Source organism: Neolamprologus brichardi, chromosome 10 (genome assembly GCF_056152115.1).
Source record: "Neolamprologus brichardi isolate AB-2024 chromosome 10, ASM5615211v1, whole genome shotgun sequence".
NCBI classification, from domain to species: domain Eukaryota; kingdom Metazoa; phylum Chordata; class Actinopteri; order Cichliformes; family Cichlidae; genus Neolamprologus; species Neolamprologus brichardi.
Window position 1 is genome coordinate 19,908,587 of NC_142113.1, and position 21,395 is coordinate 19,929,981.

General features: G+C 38.4%; 1 protein-coding gene and 1 pseudogene across 1 annotated transcript; both read right to left on the reverse strand.

Annotated features, from left to right (window-relative positions):
* Window positions 1–6,059: 6,059 nt before the first annotated feature.
* LOC102786451 (claudin-4-like) lies at window positions 6,060–6,650 on the reverse strand. The gene has a single exon (XM_006810609.3). It carries the CDS (start codon window positions 6,648–6,650, stop codon window positions 6,060–6,062), a length of 591 nt encoding a protein of 196 aa, XP_006810672.3.
* Window positions 6,651–8,577: 1,927 nt separating this feature from the next.
* LOC102790725 (claudin-4-like) lies at window positions 8,578–17,227 on the reverse strand (annotated as a pseudogene).
* Between the last annotated feature and the right edge of the window lie 4,168 nt (window positions 17,228–21,395).

The following is a 21,395-nucleotide window of genomic DNA, read 5'->3' on the forward strand; positions in this document are numbered from 1 at the left end:
AATGAAACTTTCTCTTTATCTCTTTATAGATAAAAGATGGTGTCTCCTCGAGAGCTGTAGTCATTTATCTGTGAGAGATGATCTGAGCAGGAAGTGGGTTTTATGTGGGTTATTTATGCTCGGGGAAGAAGTTGACTGTGGCTTCCGCTCACTGGTGATACACTGTATATTTTTAATTTAAATATTGGCAGGAGGGTTGCAAGTACTTTATTATAAAATGCATAATTGTTTTGTCCTTATTTTGGCATGTGGTGACTTTTAGAGAAACGCAGGCAGAGATTATCATCATCTATCAGTGTTAAATTGATTAGTATTACTGCTGAATGTGTTTAAGACTGAGTTCATTTTAAATACTTTTATTTCTGTTTAATGTTGAGCATCAATTCTATCAATTGAGCCCATCAAAAGTCAATTTTCTTAAACAAGGCCTGGGACACATGACCTCATGTTCAGAACAAAATGAAATTCAAATGAAGACAAAATTAACTGCAATTCTCTTCATAGCTCTTGCCTACTCCATAACATCAAATTGTTGATGTTACCCACTGCTGCCTTCTGGCTCTACCGCCAAGTTTTTGTGGTGTGGGTATTTGTTTTTTATGCACATCTTCTCCAGGGATGACTCAATCATCATTTTCTTTGAAAGTGAAAAGGCTTTTCCATTCACAGACCTATTACTACTTCACCTTAAAAGATTTGCAACAGTGTCGGCATCATCAACCAAATCCACCGTAGTTGTAGGATTTGGTTTTGCTTGCAAAGTTCCCAATGATAATCACAATTACTTTCATATTTACATATGTCAGGCTATACTCTTCAAATAAGTATCCAACTTTGCTTTGCTGTGAGCTATCTGCATTTTGATAACTGATAATTAGCATTTCATGGGGAAATAATTATTAATGTTCCCTATTAGTTTTTCTTAATATTTGCACACTTAACCCAAACTGTTTTTGCCTCTGATATCCCTGCCAGCTGGATCAAAATCTCATTTCTTTGTGCATACTCAAATACCCTCAACTGGCATTATAAAGGGTGCTAGTGCCTTTAAATGATCTGCCAATTCTTTCTTCATATGTTTGTCAAAGTCTTGATTGGCAAGTCCAGATCTTTTATATCCCTTTATTATCTTATTTCTTTTCCATCAATCTTTTTCTTCTCCATGTATTGTCTTAATGTCATCCTGAATATGTTCATCTTCCTCAACACCTGACGAATGGACTTCTCCACATTGTTCACTGGTCTGTCCATGTCCTCTAAAGGAGTGGAAGCCCTGCCTGTCCTCCCTATTATAACTCTGGTCTATTTATATTTCTGGTCTTAAGTTAATAATGCCATTGTAAAAATACAATCTACAATTACAATAAAATAATATATTTAAAACATTCATAGGTTGGGTTAAGTTGTGTCACTGGCACTTGTTACTTGGAACTCTCAAAGTTACATACACCAGTAGCTTGGTGCCATCTACTGGTTGTGAGATGTATAACACACATTTAAGTTCATACCTAACACCAATAGGATGCACATAATTAGTGTTAGCTTTACTTTGATACATTTTAAATTATGTATTTTTTACACCACTGCAATGCAGTACATTTAGTGGCCTGCAATTTTAAAGAAAAAATACTTCAAAAACAGAGATGACTGGGGATTGCAGGAAACAGAAGTTTCCCATATGTGTTGAAAACTAAAAAAAAAAGAGAAACAGAAAAAGAATTTGTCTTAATAATTTGTTCTGAAAACAGCATTTTGTACAGAATTACACTGCCTTAGTGGCAGCAGTGGGGTCAGACGCCAAACCTGTGTGAGCACAAAAGGTGGCAAACACTCTTAATTGCATTAATGTATTTCATGTACTACAAATGTTTTTGGACAATAAATATAAGAATATAAGTTCATCTACCCTGGGTCTAAAACATACATAAGAAATACACTATACATATAGTTATATTTTATTGTTATTATTTAATCAAACAATCAACATAGTTTTTTCACCCAACAAAATACATGTTAAAGCACCACAGCAGTAGCTCGATATCAGACAGAACTGTCGCATGATATTAAACATCTTGTGTTTAATATCATGAGTTATAATGAGGTAGTTGAAGTTTCAAGCTGTTCTTACTATTTTTCACCGCCAGATGTCACCAAAGAGAACTGTATTGAAAAGCTTTGAGTAATTCGGTTTTCAGTACAAGAGTCAATTCTTCAGAGAACTTCAGAGAACTTCATTAGCCCATCACCACTTAACTTTCTCTGACATCATCAGCAAAAACAGTCATAATGCTTGGGTCTTATTTTCTACAGTTCACAGGCTAACAAACCCTCCTGTGTCAGTGGCAGCTGAACTTCATTCGACCATGGCCTGCAATGACTTTGCCAAATTCTTCACAGAAAAAATCCAAAAGATTAGACAAGCAATTGGTACATCAACAGCAGATTCAGGATATGTACTGTGTCCACCGAAAAACTGTTTAAACACCATCAAACAGTTTCACCGTATTAACAGCAAAGACCTGGAGGACATCTTAGGTCAACTGAACTCCTCCTCTTGCTGTTTAGATGTCCTGCCAACAAGTTTTTTCAAAAAGGTCTCAAAGACTTTGGAGTCAGACCTGTTACAGATCGTCAACTTTTCTTTAATGTCAGGTGTGTTTCCAGAATCACTAAAAACTGCTGTAATTAAACCTATACTGAAAAAGGACAATCTTGACAAGACACAAATGAACAACTACAGGCCGATCTCAAATCTCAATTTTTAAGTAAGATCATTGAAAAAGCAGTTTCTCAACAGCTCAATTAATACTTAAAACAGAATAACTGCTATGATGCCTTCCAGTCAGGTTTTAGACAGAACCACAGCACTGAAACCGCTCTGACCAAAGTGTTTAATGACATATGTCTGAATACAGACAGTGGAAAAATGTCAGTCTTAGTTTTACTGGATCTCAGTGCAACATTTGATACAGTTGACCACAACATATTACTCAAACGACTGGAGAACTGGGCAGGTCCCTTAGGAACTGTACTAAACTGGTTCAAAACATACTTAGAAAACAGGAAATACTTTGTATCAATACGTAACTTCACATCTGAGCAGACAAGTATCACATGTGGAGTTCCCCAAGGTTCCATCTTGGGACCCCTTCTGTTTAACATTTACATGCTCCCACTGGCACAGATTATAAAGAACAACAAAATAAACTATCATAGCTATGCAGATGACACACAAATATATATCACAATGTCACCAGGAGACCGAGGCCCTGTGCAGGCTCTTGGTAAATGCATTGAGGAAATTAATGACTGGTTGTGCCACAATTTTCTCCAGCTAAACAAAAACAAAACAAAGTAATAGTCTTTGGTGCCAAAGAAAAACGATTACAGGTCACCAGAGAACTTCCATCTATACACCTAAAAACCACAAACCAGGTGAGAAATTTGGGTGTAGTGATGGGTGCAGACCTAAACTTAGAAAAACACATTAAGACAATAACAAAATCAGCTTACTATCACCTCAAGAATATATCAATGATAAAAGATCTGATGTCTCAACAGGACCTGGAAAAACTAGTCCATGCATTCATCTTTAGTAGGCTTGATTACTGTAACAGCATCTTTACAGGTCTACCTAAAAAATCAGTCAGACAACTACAGCTCATTCAGAACTCTGCTGCTCGAGTCCTCACTAAGACCAAAAAAGTGGACCACATCAGTCCAGCTCTGAGGTCTTTACACTGGCTGCCTGTCCGTCAGAGGATAGACTTTAAAGTTCTGATGCTGGTCTATGAAGCTCTGAATGGTTTAGGACCAAAATATATCAGTGACCTCCTGACCCAGTATGAACCTTCCAGATCCCTCAGGTCATCTGGATCTGGTTTTTTTTATCAGTTCCCAGAGTCAGAACCAGACACAGAGAAGCTGCATTCAGCTTTTATGCTCCATATATCTGGAACAAACTCCCAGAAAGTGAAAAAAAAGTGAAATAAGACAAACCATTGCAAACCACAACACAATAAAATATCAATTAAAATATGAAAACAAAAAGAAGATGCACATTCTCTGTCATATAGGCCTGCATGAATAAACTTTCTGAATCCTTTATCATCCGCAACTGAAAATAGTTGTGGATGATTACTATACCTTTCTAATGTGACTTTGTTGTCCCTGGCTCTCTTTCTCTCTCTTTCCCTCCCGCTCTGTTCCTGTGCTACTACGAGTGTAACTACCGCCCCTCCCCCCTCTTCCCAGCGCAAGCACAAGGCTCATGTGGGGAGTGAAGTGGAAAAAAAGTGAGAGAGAGAGAGAGTGAGAGAAAGAAAGTGACTCTTTGAAGTGACTCTTTGTTCACTTCAAAGAGTCAGCTCTAAGAGCTGTTTCGTTCATGACCGACACATCACTACAGCCTAATGTGTACCTTAATCAAGCCATGTAATAACAACATGTGCCGGAACATAATAATGCAAAAGTAACATGACAAAACTCTGTTCAGACAGTGAATGGAAATATTCTTATACAGTGCTTTTCTACTCCTCCAGATTACTCAAAGTGTTTTATACAACATGCCACATTCACCCAATCTCTCTACATCCAACTGCATTCACACACATTCACACTCTTGAACGGAGGAGTCAGGGATCGAACCACTAACGTTCCAATCAGTAGGTGACCTGCTTTACCTCCTGAGCTACAGCCACCCAGTGGCTACTATAGCAGTATAGTATTGCAATGTGGCATTTGGATCTTCTAACTAAAATTGGAAAATAGGAACATGAATAGCGCCATCATTTCCAGACCTGGCCCACATCTGGTTGACATGGAAAACAAACCTGCAACAAGTGTGTGAATTTATTGTTATTATTAATTTATTATTTTATTTTTTAGGAAGGGGTGGTAATTCATCAAAAAAACAAAAACGGACATTGATCTAAATTTTCCATAAAGTTAATTACATTCATTACACCATAGACAAGTATTGCCCACAAACATTATTTAGTATTATTTGTAATTAAAAATGTAATGACAAAATTATTCTACAAAACACCTTTTGAAATTTCTCCAGTCTAAACTAAATCCTTTTGGTAGTTACTGTTTGACACAACAGATGTGTTGAAGTAAAACTTACACTTTGTCAACTCTGACTAGTCGTCTATGATTAGATGTAACACACATGAAACTTTAAAAAACTCAAACACTTAATTGTCTTTTTTAATCTATAATTTTTAAACTTTTTCAACTTTGGCAGTGTGGTCTTTGTTAACAGTTTTTTAATCATCTTGTCGTTTTATTTTTCAATGCAAAACTCTACAATGTTCAGTTTTTGCAAACTGATTCTTACTATGTTTATTAACCTGCTTCAATGTTAAAAAAAGGCACCAAAGATACATATTATTTTGCATGCTCTGAAATATTCATTTTCTTTTGATATAAATTTCACTTGTATACAATCACACAAAAATATATTTTTATTCAAAAAGCATATGTAAAAACAATTTCATGATCATCAGTATTGAACATGTAAATTAATCAGAACGGTTTTTTTTGTATATAATTTGTATAGTATTTTTTTTTCTTATTTTCTTTTCTAAATGTACTTGTATATTGTTCACATGTTGAAATAAATTACCAATCAATCAATCAATCAATCAATTTAATAAAGAGATGATAGTCAAAGATAAAACATAGACTTACATTGCATAGATTTCATAGCGGTTTTATATGGACATGGTTATGACTTTACACAGATCCCTGAAAAAGTCAAATCTGTCTCCAAACTTATGAGCATCAAAAACAATAAATGAAAAGAAAAATACAAAAGGTGGTTATAATGGTTATAATAGATTCAGAGTCAAGTTACTCAGTCAAACTGCAAATATTTCTTCATATTTGAATCTGATTTTATACTTTGTTAATCTACTCATTCAAATGACAAACTTGAGGTGAAAACTTTCATAACACCTTTTTCTTATTTCCAAAAAACAGCTTGATGTATGAAAATAGGCCTTATTTAAAAAGCAATAAGTAAGGCCTTGCTTACACAGTGTAAGATTTGAGTTTTACTCAGTTCCATTTCTGCGGAAAAAGGAGCTGCAGACGAGGCCTCCTCCCAGGAACAGAAGGACAGTAGTGAACCAGCCAATGTAGAGCGCAGCTCCTAACTCCATCTTTTTAAGTAGCAGATGATCAGGATGATTAAAAGACTCGATAGGCTCAAAATGATCATTGATGGTGTTGGTTGTCCAGCTGACTGGGATGAGAACAAAGAAGCCTGCAATGAGGAAGGCAATTCCAGAAGTCAGAGCCATTTTCCTCCTTTGTCTTTCGTCTGGCACAAAGTTCATACAATTTCTCCCAGCCACACCAAGCAGGATCCCAAGGACCTCAATGATAATGGCAGTGATGATGAGTCCTCTGGCAGCCTTCATGTCTAAAGGTAACAGCATATACTCGTACCCCATGCACTCCATTTCACCTGTTGGTGAGATCACACATCTCTTCCATAAACCCTCCACCACGGAGAAGGGCATTTCGTAATCCCTGAAGGTTTTCGTGATTCTCCATGGGGGGAGAGCACAGCTAATGATGCTCCCCAGAAAGCCGATGCAGGCCAAAGCCAGGCCTAGAAGCTGTCTTTCGCAAGCCACCATAATGAAGCTCTGTGACTTTCTTCAAGGAGGAAAGATGATGTGTTCAAAGGAGGTTCAGTAATTTATCTGAAGAGCTCAGAAGGAAGTGGTTATCATTTGGTTATAGTACTCAGAATTGGACTGTGGCTTCCTCTGTACCTGTTCACACTTTTAAAGGAGATGACAGATTTTATTGTTGCCTCTGAGTTGAAACTGATTTCTAAAGAAGGTGACACATAATGACAAAAAGCAGCACACATAAAAACTTAACTCAAAATAAATAATTTGAAAAATGCAGGTAATATTTGGTTGGATCGTACTAAATATGCATCATCAAAACTGAAAAATGCCACATCTCAGTGACAGTTATAGTTTTAGTGTTAACTTTTTTCAAGTTTGTCATAAATTTCTAAAAAAGATAATAATAAAAAAGTCACTAAGTAAGCTATTTCAGTGCAAATAAAAAAAATTGTTCATTATCACTGAAATTTGTGAGATTTATTCACAGTAAATGGTAATATAGAGTTTCCAGGAAGAATGTATGGCTGTGGTCCATTGGAGTGTCTGGGGTTTTTCCACCCATGGCTGCTGGTCTCCGGTTGTGCTGAAGATTCTTCACACTGTGGGCTGCTGCCGAGGACTGAACATGCAGTTTGTCCCCCTCTCCTCTGTTTTTGAACTTTGCTTGTTAATCTCTATGGTTGAACTTAGCTGGAGCAGATTTTTGTGGTGTTGATGCTTGTGATGTTAGCCTTAGTTTGCCACGTTGGCCTTAGTTTGCTTTAGTTTTTCACCCCCGTGTGTGTGTTAGTTAATTATGTGCTGATTATATGCCCAGTGGTCTGCTGAATGCGGCCCTATCGTTTTTCTGTTTGAATTTTGAAATAAAACCTTTATTTCACTTAGTTTCCCGTGTGAGGGCTTATGCATGTTACTCCTCCCTGTCCCCTAGCAGAGGGGATCGAAACACAGAGCACTGTTATGAGTGGAGGACTGTAGCAGCGCACACAAGAGGAATTCATGAGTCAACACACTGAAATTAGCTACCCCATAAAAGTGAAGAAATAAGTCAAAACCTTACTACCACAGGTGTACAGGACTTAAGGCACAGAAAAGTGCAATAGCCACTGTAAATATCAACACTTCATCGAGTTCTTCTGATTCCTCAGAGGCATCCAATAGAAGACAAAACAACAAAACCCTGCTCAGTAGACCATTTATTACTTCTAGAAGGGAGATGCATCCTGCATGACACGCTGCCGCGGATCTCAAAATGGTGGTGTGCCCCTAACAGTTTTATTACAGAAGCTCTCTCATTCTAGTCTAAACAACAGCATTCCAGTAACTTTCCACAGAAAATGGTTTCTTCTTATCTTTAATTTCCCAGGCAAGCATGAGTGAGAGTCTGCAGCTTTCTACTCCCCTTTATTTTCAGGGCTGTGTCCACTTAATACTACACTTTATAACTTTATAACACTTATTAATGTCTCCCTCCTTTTCTGAAAAAGTATGGCATTTACATCTTCGTCTTTTTCAGAAACCTCCACACTGAGAGCAGCAGTCCCCTCCTTTGCCTTTCCCAACCATGCAATATAATACCCTAATCAAAACAAAGCCACTAAAACACAGTTTCCTTCATGTAAAAATCAGTAACTCAAAATTAGCAGCCAAAGGGTTAAGTCTGCAGTTTCACACTCTCATGTGAAACTACAGTCTCCCTCTCCGGTCTCTCTTGTCCTCCTGCTCCTGCAAAAATAAAAAAAAAACAAGGCATGGATTTTGAAATGTAGTTTATTAAAGTGCAATTAAAAAAAGGATTTTGAAATGAAGTTTATTAAATTGGAATTCAAAAATGTTTTTTGAAATGAAGTTTATTAAATTGGAATTCAAAAATGAATTTACAAATGGAGAATTTTTTCTACAATTCATTATTTCAACACAGAATTCTTTATTTCGATGCATGGGGCTCTTGTGGTCCTCCATAGGAGTGAGCTTTAGAGTACGTGACCTCACATTTAGTTTCACCCTTTGGAGGACAGGAGCTGCACAGGATGCCTCCTCCCAGGCACAGGAGTCCTGCAGATGTCCAGCCAATGTAGAGCAAGGTTCCAAGCTCCATCTTCATGAAAGGTTTGTAAAAATTATTCATGATGGTGTTAGCACTCCAGCAAACTGCTATAAGCACGAAGATGCCTGCAATGATGAAGGCAACTCCAGAAGCTATAGCTATATACTTTGCTCTTTTGCTTTTTGTCCTGCAGTTACTTGACAGACTTATTTCCAATGACACCAAGCAAGACTGCAAAGAACCCGATGATGATGGAGATCACGACAAGTGCTCTAGCAGTCCGCAAGTCTTGAGGTAATGTGAGTACAGAACTGTGGACTTTACATTTTATCTGGCCTGTACTCTGAACCACGCAGTACATCCACAAGCCCTCAAAGATTAACTCAGCAGTGATGTTGTTGGAACCAATGAAGGCTGTGACTTTCCATGAGGGGAGAGCACAGGTGGTGATGGTCCCCAGAAAGCCGATGATAGCCAAGGTCAAACCCAGACGCTGCCTACAGTCTGCTCATGGTGAAGTTCTGTAAATCTCTTCAAAGAGGAAAGTGTCTTCTTGAGAGCTGCCGTAATTTATATTTGACAAAACTGCTGCTTAGTAACTTAGAGTGGAAGTGGAAAGTGCATTCCTCACATACTAGTCATATTTTCTGAAACTCTGTTGCAGAAGTTCCCATGAATGTGTGGTACTTAAAGGTTGTGTTGCTTTCACTCTTCTGTCCACTTCATCCCAAACCAGCTTAATGTTGTTTGAGTCTGAAGACTGTGTAGTACAAAGCAATGAACAATGATAAAACAAACAAATACAACCTTTTTTAGATAAATACAATTGAACAAGTTAAAAACCACTAGATACACACAGATATATACAATCCAGGACATTAAAAGGCATTAGTGGTTATGAGAAGCCAAATGGGAAGTTTTAGGAAGATATTTTAAAGAGGTTACAGAGTTTGCCCATTTGAGATGCTCAGGCAGGGAATTCCATAGTGGCCGGATTTAGAAAAGAACATCCATGCTGCCATCTCTTCCTTGAAAACTGTAACTGTAACATTTTATTCATTCACTTTGCACCAATCCTGGTCTCTCTGTAAATGCCCACGGGATCTGTGAATTTTCCTAGTAGGATAGCAGAGTCACCAAATGGAGTACACTCAAGCACTGCACCTAGTGACTCCAAAAAGGATGTATAACCGCATATGACAGTCAGAGCCCACTGACCAGCCTGAAGGCGCAGAAAAGAATCCCCCTTGTCTGCCAATTAAAAACTCCAACGAAAAGACAGCAAGATGAGGTGATTTAAGAATACCTTTCTATGACAGCCAACTCTTACCAAGGGCAATTCGAGACTGGAATAGAGTCCAATCCCTCTCCAGGATACTGGTACCAGAGCTTGAGCTATGCTTTAAGGTGTCACCAGTGCCTCTTCATGCTAGTGATGTGCGATACCACTGATTTCCTTTCCGATCCGATACCAAGTAAAATTCAGGGTGGTATCGACGATACTGATCCGATACCGATACTTTGTACAAAAACGTATTTCAGTTATTGTATCTCAAATTATAGCGTCATAATGATTACAGGACATCGGATTACTTGTTCTTATCGCTTAATAATGCACAGTTATCATATAGAAATAAGAAAACTGAAGTTGTGCGCTATTTGAACACGTTGCCTGCCTGCAGCACTGAAGGACTCCGTGAGAGACGTCTGTCTCGCCCTAGCAGCACCTGTCCCTGTCCACTCCTCCTCTTCAGTTCGCCTCAACATAAGCTCGTCATATTCTGTGATATGATTTACTCTGAAGTGCTTGATGAGGTTAGTAGTGTTGCCACAACACCTCACTTTCTTGCCACATGTATTGCAAACTACGTCTCAACCGTTTGTGGAAGTAAAATACGTCTGCACATGACTCCATTTACGCTCAGCCATTGTTGTGAGTGTGCACAACAAGGGGCTTGACACATTTATACAGACGTATTTCGCACATGACTATGACAGGCGGGAGACTAAGTAGTTCCTTCCAATGTAGACAATCCAAATGATATAGTTTCTTTCCACTCTGTTCCTGTTAATGATAACCTACAAATTTACCCTAAATTACTAAAATATCGATATTTTAATATGAGTATCGATTCTAGAACATAAATGACTGGTATCGGAGGAATCGATATTTCAGTATCGAGCCGCACATCACTACTTCATGCACTAGCTCAGGCTCCGTCCCCACCAGAGAGGTGGTATTTCACGCCCCAACAGCCTTTTATTAACTGCCACAAACCTCTGCAGCACTGGAGCTTAGAATTTCTACTGTTGCCTAGTGGTTCTGAAGAGAATTCATAGTCTCCAAGATGAAGAGAAAAATTCATGTAGTAGCATAAAAGTGCACAAAAACAATCTGTATGTTCTTTAAAAATGTAAATAGTTTGAGCACTTTATTTCCTTCTATTGTGGTCTGTACTGCATATAAAACACCAGGACACAACCACAAAATACACCCGAAACACCACAGAAAAGCAGCAGTATCAGTCACTTACATAAATACATAGCAACAAAGGTGTCTAAGTCATTATTAGGGATCCAAATATGCCAGTGCACTCTGGCACATAGACAAGGCAGAAGGAACAGAAACAAGAAAACACAGAGGAGTCAGAGCAATAAAATCAAAAAGGGGAATTGAAACTCAATAATGCAGCAAAAACTAAAATTTGCATTGTCAGTTGATATTTGTACCTCGAAGGGAAAGAACAGAGAACAGGATTTTGTCAGATTTTGACAAAATCAATTTTAAAAACTCTGTTTTTGAAAATGCTTTGAATAATGTGTGTTATTATAATTGTTGTTAAACTCATCACATCACACTGCTGCTCAAATATATGTTGTATTATATTGTTTTGCCTTTGTTACAATATTTCATATTAATCAAATATCATTTAACACATAAATATTCTCAGTATATAATATATTTAGTGCATGTGAACAGGTGGAATACTGTGGTATGTACATTAGTGATGTGTACATTAGTGATGCTCTAAGAGCCGCGAACGAAACAGCTCTTAGAGCATACTCTTTGAGGTGAACAACGTGAGATTTTTTTCTGTCTCTCACCCTCTCTCTCGCACTGGGAAGAGGGGGGAGGGGCGGTACACAGGAACAGAGCAGGAGGGAGAGAGAGAGAAAGAGAGCCAGGGACAACAACAACACATTAGAAAGGTATAGTAATCATCCACAACTATTCTCAGTTGCGGATGATAAAGGATTCAGAAAGTTTATTCATGCAGGTCCATATGACAGAGAATGTGCGTCTTCTTTTTGTTTTCACATTTTTTCATATTTGAATTTAATTGTGTTGTGGTTTGCAGTGTTTTGTGTTGTTTCACTTTAAATTTATTACATTTTATGTGGAGTGAATAAACAAAAGTATATTTACAGTGGCCCCTAGAGGCAAAACACGTACGAACTCCAAAACACGTACAAAACACAACAGAAATGCTCCAGGATGCTAGGGGCAGTGTTGAGCTGTTGTTACCTAGTGGCTACACAAGCCAGGAAGTACCAACGACCGGATTTGGTGTGTGGTAGTAACAGGTAAATGAACATTGTATTAAATTATTTGAATATATATGATTGCTTCTGTATAAATACACAAACAATACACATATGCTTTCAATTGTGTAATTTAAGTGATCTAGGTAGCTCTGTTTTGGAAGTTCAGTTAACGCTAAAAATGTGTTTTGGAGTTTGTACGTACTTTGTCTCCAGGGGCCACCTTATATATTTATATATAAACATATATAAATAAAACCGCTTTTTTTACATTAATAAGTCCTTTTGTGCATTAATTTCATATTGTTGTTAATAACAAATTAATTAAATCAACAACAAATTAATTAAATCAAAAAAACAACCTGAAGAGCCAGTTTGGAGCTGAAAGAGTGTAACTGTAACTGTAACATTTTATTCATTCCGAGCCAAGCCGAAAGAGCCGGTTCTCTAAAAGGAGCCAGAAATCACATCACTAATGTATATATACTGTGATTTTTTAAAATTAGAATACATAAATTCAAGCATTGCAAAGTTACATTAGTATTTCTCTTGTTGTATAGAAAAAAGCAAACCAAATGCAGACACAAAACCAGTTTGTACTTTCAGAGTGAGAAAATAGCATTTAAAAAAATGTGCAAAGGGCTTCACAATGATAAGAAAATAAGAAAACAACCAAACATGCAGAGGCCACATGCACAGGAACTTTCACATTGACATGCAAAAAAACAAGAAAGAACATCCAGTCAAAGTCCAGATCTAAATCCAATCAAGAATCTGTGGCAAGATCTGAAAACTGCTGTTCACAAACACTGTCCATCTAATCTGACTGAGCTGCAGCTGTTTTGCAAAGAAGAATCGGCAAGGATTTCAGTTGCTAGATGTGCAAAGCTGCTAGAGACATACATTTTTTTTTTTTAATAGAAAAACATATAAAGACATCATAAAAGACTGGCAGCTGTAGTTGCAGCAAATGTTGGTTCTACAAAGTATTGACTCAGGGGCCTGAATAATTACACACACCCCACTTTTCAGTTATTTATTTGTAAAAAATGTTTGGAATCATGTATGATTTTCGTTCCACTTCTCACGTGTACACCACTTTGTATTGGTCTTTCACGTGGAATTCCAATAAAATTGATTCATGTTTGTGGCTGTAATGTGACAAAATGTGGAAAAGTTCAAGGGGGCCAAATACTTTTGCAAGCCACTGTATTTCGTCATATTGCACAGAGTGGATGCACAGAGATAGAGATCTGTGATGTGGTACTTTGCAAATGAATGAAACTCTCAAAACCAAGTTATATATATATTTTTAATATAGCAGTGATGCTAATAAACTGGCTTTTTATACATTATTTCCAGAGAATGATTGTATCAGATGCTTAATTATACAGTATAAGGTGATGCTTGTAACCAAACTGTCACATATACATAAAATAATACGATGCATGAATAACTGAGCTGCTAACATGGGTGTTGAATTAACTAAAAGCTATTCAGATTAGCCTTAACAGTCTTTGAAATCATTGTTATGTACTTCACTCATACATGTGAATCTAAAATTATGCCTAAAAACGTATTTTATTTTTTAGGCATAATTTTAACTTATATTTAACCTCCTCTTTTTCTTCACTTACTGTACTATACTATTTTTTCTAATAGAAAAACATATAAAGATATGTTATTTGAGTTTTTACTTTACCAGGTGACTTACCTGGTACATACACAGCTAGGTCCATAAATATTTGGACAGAGACAATTTTTTTCTAATTTTGGTTCTGTGCATTACCGCAATTCTAAATGAAATAACTCAGATGTAGTTGAACTGCAAACTTTCACCTTTAATTCAGTGGGTTGAACAAAGAGATTGCATAAAAATGTGACGCACTAAAGCATTTTTTTAACACAATCCCTTCATTTCATCACTTAAAGACCAGATTGTCCCAATGGCATCCATGTGCGATACCCACTAACGTGTGGTCATGTTTAGGTAAATTGATTTATACTGAAGCTATTTTACTTTAAATTCAATGCATTTTCATTTGAAAATACCCTAAATTAACTAGTGTGTTGTTCAGTTGGTTGAGATGGTATCTGATTAAACAAGTGTTATGAGATAAAATGCAAAGATTGGTGACAGTGCTTGGAACCATAGAGGTAGAGCGGGTCACCTACTCACCGGAAGGTTGGTGGTTCGATCCCAGGCTTGGGCAAGATACTAACCCCATGTTACCCTCCGATGCATCGATCGGAGTGTGAATGTAGGTGAAGGTGTTAGATAGAAGCACTAAAATAAAACCTTAGATAAAGTGCTTGTGTGAATGGGTATGATTGGGTGAATGCACGAGTGGTATAAAGCGCTTTGAGTGCTCAGTGAGAGTAGAAAAGCGCTATATAAGAACAAGTCCATTTACCATCTTGCTCATTGTGTCTCCTCATCTGATTTATCATTCTCCACTTGCTGTCCATCTGAGAACAATGCACAATTTGCAATTGCATCAATCTATTATTTAATCATCCACACTTAATAACTTTTGCATCTAATCCATAATAAAGTAATCATAGAAAAAGGCTAAAGAACCAAAATATTGTTTTTATTATTGTTTTCATACTTGAATACCTCTGCAATGCAACAACCAGTACATGTGTTATTGTACTCTTTTTAATCCAGCTGGTGAGGAATCCACTGCCCCACACAGCTCCTTTTGTCACAGTTTCCTCCTCATGACCTTACAGGGCATGTCTGGATAATGTTATATCATCAGAAAAAATTTAAAGAAAACCTATACACATAAAACACGCACATACACATACAGTGACATTTGATACCTTCTGCAGAATACTGTATATACTACGGCCACAAGTTTGCATCATGGTGCTGATCCAGCGACCCTGCTTGGCCACTGCCACGGCTCTGGCATGTCTGGCTGTTTCTTCCTGTCAACGCACCTCCTCCACCACCATTTTTTGACGTTCGATTACAGATGCCTCTTGCCACCGAGGTGTTACTGCGCCAAGGCCAAATCCTCCTCTGCCCTGTTGGACGTGACCCACCATGCTACGATGCCGAAGAGCGGATTTCGCCTGTAGCACAGATGTGGCTGGGGTCCACTTCATCCCCGTTGCTAGGTGGGAGCAGTGCCTCTCACTATGGGGTCCCGGGAGTCCGTGAGTGACATCTCAAGCCTCACTTTTGCACATAACCCCCTAACTCCTCAACCAGGCTAGGGATAGGCAATGACAGTATCCCGTCGCTGTAGAGTCCAACGCTGCTGAGGCATTTGGGAAGTCCAAGCCACTTCTTAACATCGGAGCTCACTAGGCTCTCTAGTCAATTGGCATGATTGAGTGAGACCTCGTACATTGTCAGTGGCCACAGTAGTCTGGGTAATAACCCAAACTGGAAGCACCAGAGCTTCAGTTTCCCTGGGAGTGCAGTGTTGTTAATCTGCTTGAGGTCATTAGCCAAATTCTGCCTTAGTTGTTCTAGCTGCCACGTATCATTGAGGTCTGCATTATACCACTGTCCCAGGCTCTTTATGGGCTTCTCTAAGACTGTTGGAATTGGTTCTCCACTGATATAGACTCAAAAACAGCTTCTTCCCCTGGGCCTTTCAGACTGTTAACAAACACTATCCTGCCCACAACCTAGCCCTGCCCACGCACCAACCAATCTGAGCCATGATCTGAGTAACCCATATCACTCAGGCCACTCACACACAGACTCTACTCAGTCCTTTGCGCTGCTTCCAAACACTCTGCAACCCATTCTCTAATGTGCGCCTTTCTCTTGTTTTCTAATTATTCTTCCTGTATGTACATTTCTCGTGTTTGTTGTCTTACTATTTATAGTTTATTCCTGCACAGAATAAAATACACATTCCTGGTGTTGAGCACACACAATTTCATTATATGTGTAAAATGACAATAAAGGGTTATTCTATTCTATTTGATTCTATTCTATTCTATGTTACAGGGTGGGCCATTTATATGGATACACCGTAATAAAATGGGAATAGTTGGTGATATTAAAGTCCTGTTTGTGGCACATTAGTACATGTGAGGGAGCAAACTCCTCAAGATGGGTGGTGACCATGGTGGCCATTTAAAAGTCGGCCATCTTGGATACAACTTTTGTTTTTTCAATAGGAAGAGGGCCATGTGACACATCAAACTTATTGGTAATGTCACAAGAAAAACAATGGTGTGCTTGGTGTGCCATTGGCACAACTTAAACCAGGCACAAGGGTTGGGGCACAAATCACCCCAAAACTTGCTCTTTATAGGCTTTTAGTTTTGTTTTCAATGCGCTGAGGTCATAGAAAATTAGAACAAACATCCTAATGTGTGATGCAGCAGAACTGTGTTCTGTTTATGGAGTAGCTTATCGGTGACAACTCCTCCAGAGTAGCAAGTGGAATTTGCCTTTTTTGCGGACGGTGTGTTTATGTTTTCATCTAGAGCAAATTTTGGGGCAGCTGCTGAGGAGAAGTCAATGTTATGTGCAACCTTTGGCTGTATCTTGGTCATATGGTTTACGTATTCACAGCGTGGAGGCTTAAAAATGGACAAATCTTGCACACAGCGTTTGTGAATTAGATTTGCGCCTCCAGGGATTTATAATTCCTAAACTGATTCGCCGTGTATGTGCTGACTCCACAGACACGGTGTGCGAAGTTATCGGGATAGGACAACGGCGGTAGGTGGTCTGGGTTTTCGCTCCACTGCCTTATTTTATATGGGTCCACATTACCAATGCACGCTATTTTTTCCAAGTACCGTGTCTTGGTGTCTGGTTGCGATACAGCCCTTTGTCTTTTCGCGCTGATTTTAAGCGTGGTTTTGGCAGTCGTTCTTCCGACACAGTTCCAACACAGTGTGTTTGTTTTGACTCGTGGCCCTCAAAGACGGTGGTGCGCTCCCACAATGCATTGCGGCATGACGTCACGAGAGGGGGCGTGGCAAGGATTTTTGGTTGAGGCGCCATGTTTCTGGGCCAAATAAATAGTGTTGCCAACTTAGCGACTTTGTCGCTATATTTAGCAAGTTTTCAGACCTCCTTAGCCATTTTGTTTCTAAAAAGTGACTAGCGACAAATCTGGCGACTTTTTCTGGTGTTATTGGAGACTTATTTATGACTTTTTGACGTGAAAGCGCATATCGCTCTTACTATCAACAAGTAGCAGTGCTGCCATGGGCACCTCGCCAGTGCCAAAGCGCTCACAGTCGGAGGATAGTCCTCACGCAGCTGCGATCAGGGTAGGAGATGTTCACACCAGTCAGTTCTTCTTTTACTGTTATGCTGTTTTGTGCATCACAAGGTTTAAAACTACTTATAAACACAGACACAGAAAGTAACTCCACCAGAGTGCCTATTTTGGGTCACTTTTGCCGGTCCAGGCCCGGATAAAGGTGCAAGGTTGAAATTGTAACATCAAAAAAAACAATAATTCCTAAAAGAAATTTGTAGTTCTAAATAAATTCTAAAATGCATTTAGGACGGGCTTTACTCACTTTATGTCTATTCTACGATGTTATTTCTCTCTCCAACAACGTAAGTTACAATTACATTAGCATGGCCAATTATGCAAATTAGGCAATGATGTCATTTGGCGACTTCTAGCGACTTTTAGGACAGCCAATAGTGATTTTCCTTACTGAGGAGTTGGCAACACTGCAAACAAAGTGCTAGGGAAAGAGAAGCGAAAGCTCACGGATAACACCAGCTATGGTTCGTACTTGCTGTGCGATCGGTTTTAATGTTAGATCGCACAACCGGTGTTGTGCCAAAAACTGATTGCTTGTATTTAAACTGCTATAAATAACTTGTTGGTCTATAATATGTGAAACATATGTCAAATGTATCCCTCATCAGTGATATCAAGTAATTTTGTGCAACAAACAACATTTCTATAACAAGGTAGAAGCCGCAATCAGCTTTTGGCAGTGGCTTTTATGTATCCTTTATTTATGCAGTTAAAAAAATTCTTGTTGAATTTAAAAATGCCTCTTTTAAGAGTAATCTGGCCGAGAGGACAGCTGAAATTGCAACAAATGCAAAAATAGTTCTGTAAACATATTCCAAGTGACAAAAGGGAGCTGATATATTATAATGTAAGAACAATAACACAGTTACAAAGATACTTGAGAAACAGGTAATTTTTTAATTTTATATATAACCCCTTTGTAATACCTGTTCACCAAAGTCTATTTAGCAACATACGTGACAATATTACACATAAGAAACACAAAGAAACATTAGAAATCAGTTTTTGGCAGGCAATCACTTTTTGGCACAACACCGGCAAGGGAATAAGCTTGACAATGGTTTATCTTTTCATTCTTTCCCCACCTGGAAGCAACATGAGGGAGCTCGTGTATCGAATGTTACCAAAAGAAGGCATCTAGTCTGGATAGCAGCTGTGAGATGAGCTGATATGCAGCTCTCTTTCATCTCCAAATATCTGTTGGTGTGCTCCAGACATTTTCATTCCAGTAAGTTCTAAATATGTTTATATGACTCTTTATAACCTATTAGTTTTATTTTCAATGCACTCTGAGGTCATAGCAAATTAGAACAAACATCCTACTGACTGATTTTGCAGAACTACCTTCTATTTATAGAGTTGCTAATTATTTGGCATTATTGCAGGCAAACCAGCCTATGAAATAGATGAAACACATTGTGACTGGGTTCTAGCGCTACACAAGGGGCACTCCGAAATCCTTGCTTCAAACATACCACCATGCCAATCGACCTATTCACAAATCTTGTACCCAATCTTTGGTGAACTGGATGTGTCCCTCCAGAGATTTAAAACTGCAAAACTGGTTCACCTTGTACATGCTGACTCCACAGACAAGGTACGAAAATATATCAGGCTACGTCAACAGCGGTGGGTCTTCAGGGTTTCTACTCCATGGCCGTATTTCATACGGGTCCACATTTCCAATGCATGCTACCGTCCTTTTTCTTTTAAACTGCTTTCTAGCAACCGTCCCTCCAACACAGTGTGTTTGTTTTGATTTGTGGCCCAGATATATGGCGCCGCACTCCCACTATACATTGCAGCGTGACGTCAACTCCAAAGACCTATTAGCGTGAGCTTTACTTTGGTACATTTTAAATTATGTAAATTTTGTAAATTATGTAGTAAATTTGGTGGCTGATGATTGCAGGAAACATTCTAGTTAAATGCAGAAGTTTCCTATCTACGGAGCCCCGCAAGGGACATGGGAGAAAAAAAAATTATATGAACTTTTGCGAGATTTCGCAAAAGTTTTGTCCTAATAATTTGTTTCTAAAATCAGCAATTTGTACAGAATTACACTGCCTTAGTGGCAGCAGTTCGGTCAGGGACTAAGCCCGTGTGAGCACAAAAAGGGGGCAAACACACACTTTCTTGATTGCATTAATATATTTTATACACTAAAAATGTTTCTTGGCAATAAATATAAGAGCAACAGTTTTTCTACCCCATGCAAAAGAAACACACTATGCATATAGTTATATTTTATCGTTATTAATTAATCAAACACAGAAGATTCAGCTCTGTAGAGTTATAATGAGGTAGTTCATTTCAAGTTGTAGATTCAAGCTGCTCTTAATATTTTTGGCCGCCAGATGTCAGTAAAGTAAAGAGAACCGTGTTGAAAAGCTTTGAGTAATTCGGTTTTTAGTACAAGAGTCAGTAGCTTCAGAAATCTTCATTTGCCGATCACGAATAAACTTTATACCAGATCTAATCACTCCATTCAGAAATGGAGCATTAAGTTCTTCTAGGAAAGAGTCCTCCTGTTATGTGCTGGCTGCATGCAGGCAGGAGAAGGACCCAAAGTGCAGACTCCGGAGACAGAAAGTAACTCAAAACAGTTTTAATTTTAAACTCAAATGTAACATAACTGAAAATAACAAAATAGACTTACACCAGAGGACTGAGAAAAAACACACAGCTAAATAAACGGTAGATCGCGACAATGACAAACTGAAACACAGGGCTTAAATACATAGAGGGAGCAATCAGGGAATGGACAACAGGAGGGAAACACAGCTGGGGCAAATCAGAACTGACGAGACAAGGAAGCGTAAACTGAACACACTGAGAAGAGACAGAAACCTTCAAAGTAAAACAGGAAACACAAAACACAGACTGAACAAAAGACACAGACTCACATGCAGGCACTACAACAGAGGGAACAGAGACGTGGGACCAGGGCAGACACAGACTGGACACGGGAATACAGCAGACAGGGGAGACAGCAACCAAGGATTACACAGAGACAAACCATAAGACATGACTCACAAAAACCCAAAGACTAGAAATTATAAATAATATCATAAACTCAAAAGCCCTGGGTCAACGACCCAGGCATCCTAACACCTCCTGTGGGCAGACCATCAGAAAAGATCAAGAACAGGAACACCAACTGGCAGTTACAGGAAATGGAGCTAGTGCAGAGAGACAAAGAAAGAAAAGAAAACCTAACCCAGACAGACTAGGCGTGTACTACCAAGTATGATTTTGTCTTTGGGGTGTCACTGTGCTTTTAACATTATTTTATTTGTAAAACCAGAGACCTGAAGGCAAATGAAGCAAAAGACGGAGGCATTTTTATTCCCTTTAGGTCTGAAGTGCATTGTTTTAGCTTCTGAATCTTTAAGATGAGCACGGTTTGCGCAGGTGAAAGTCAGGAGTATTCCTTCAACAAGCTGTTGTTAGCATAAAAGTGTAGTGTTGCAGTGCTTGTGTCAGTTACTAGTGTAGTGTTTTTATCTTACAATATAAAGAGTAATGCAAATATATTTAATCTGAATTAGAGAAATGTGAATATATCTTCACACCATTACAAGTACACGTGATTGTTTTTCTTTAGATTTTCACACATATATTTACATTTATTCTCAAATATACTGATAAATATATTAAAATAAATTAAATGTACATAAATTCCTAGATTTTCTTTCAGTTTTCAGTAAAATGGAAGTAAACAACTGTCTCGAAGAAAAAAACGCAAAAAAGCCTGCGGAAAAGAAATCTCGGTGAACCAAAGAACATTGTTGACATCGGCTTTAATGATGATAGCCTCGAAATAAAATACACCTCTTAAAATTAAAGACGGGATGCTCGATTAGGTTTAGACTTTGTGTTTAAACT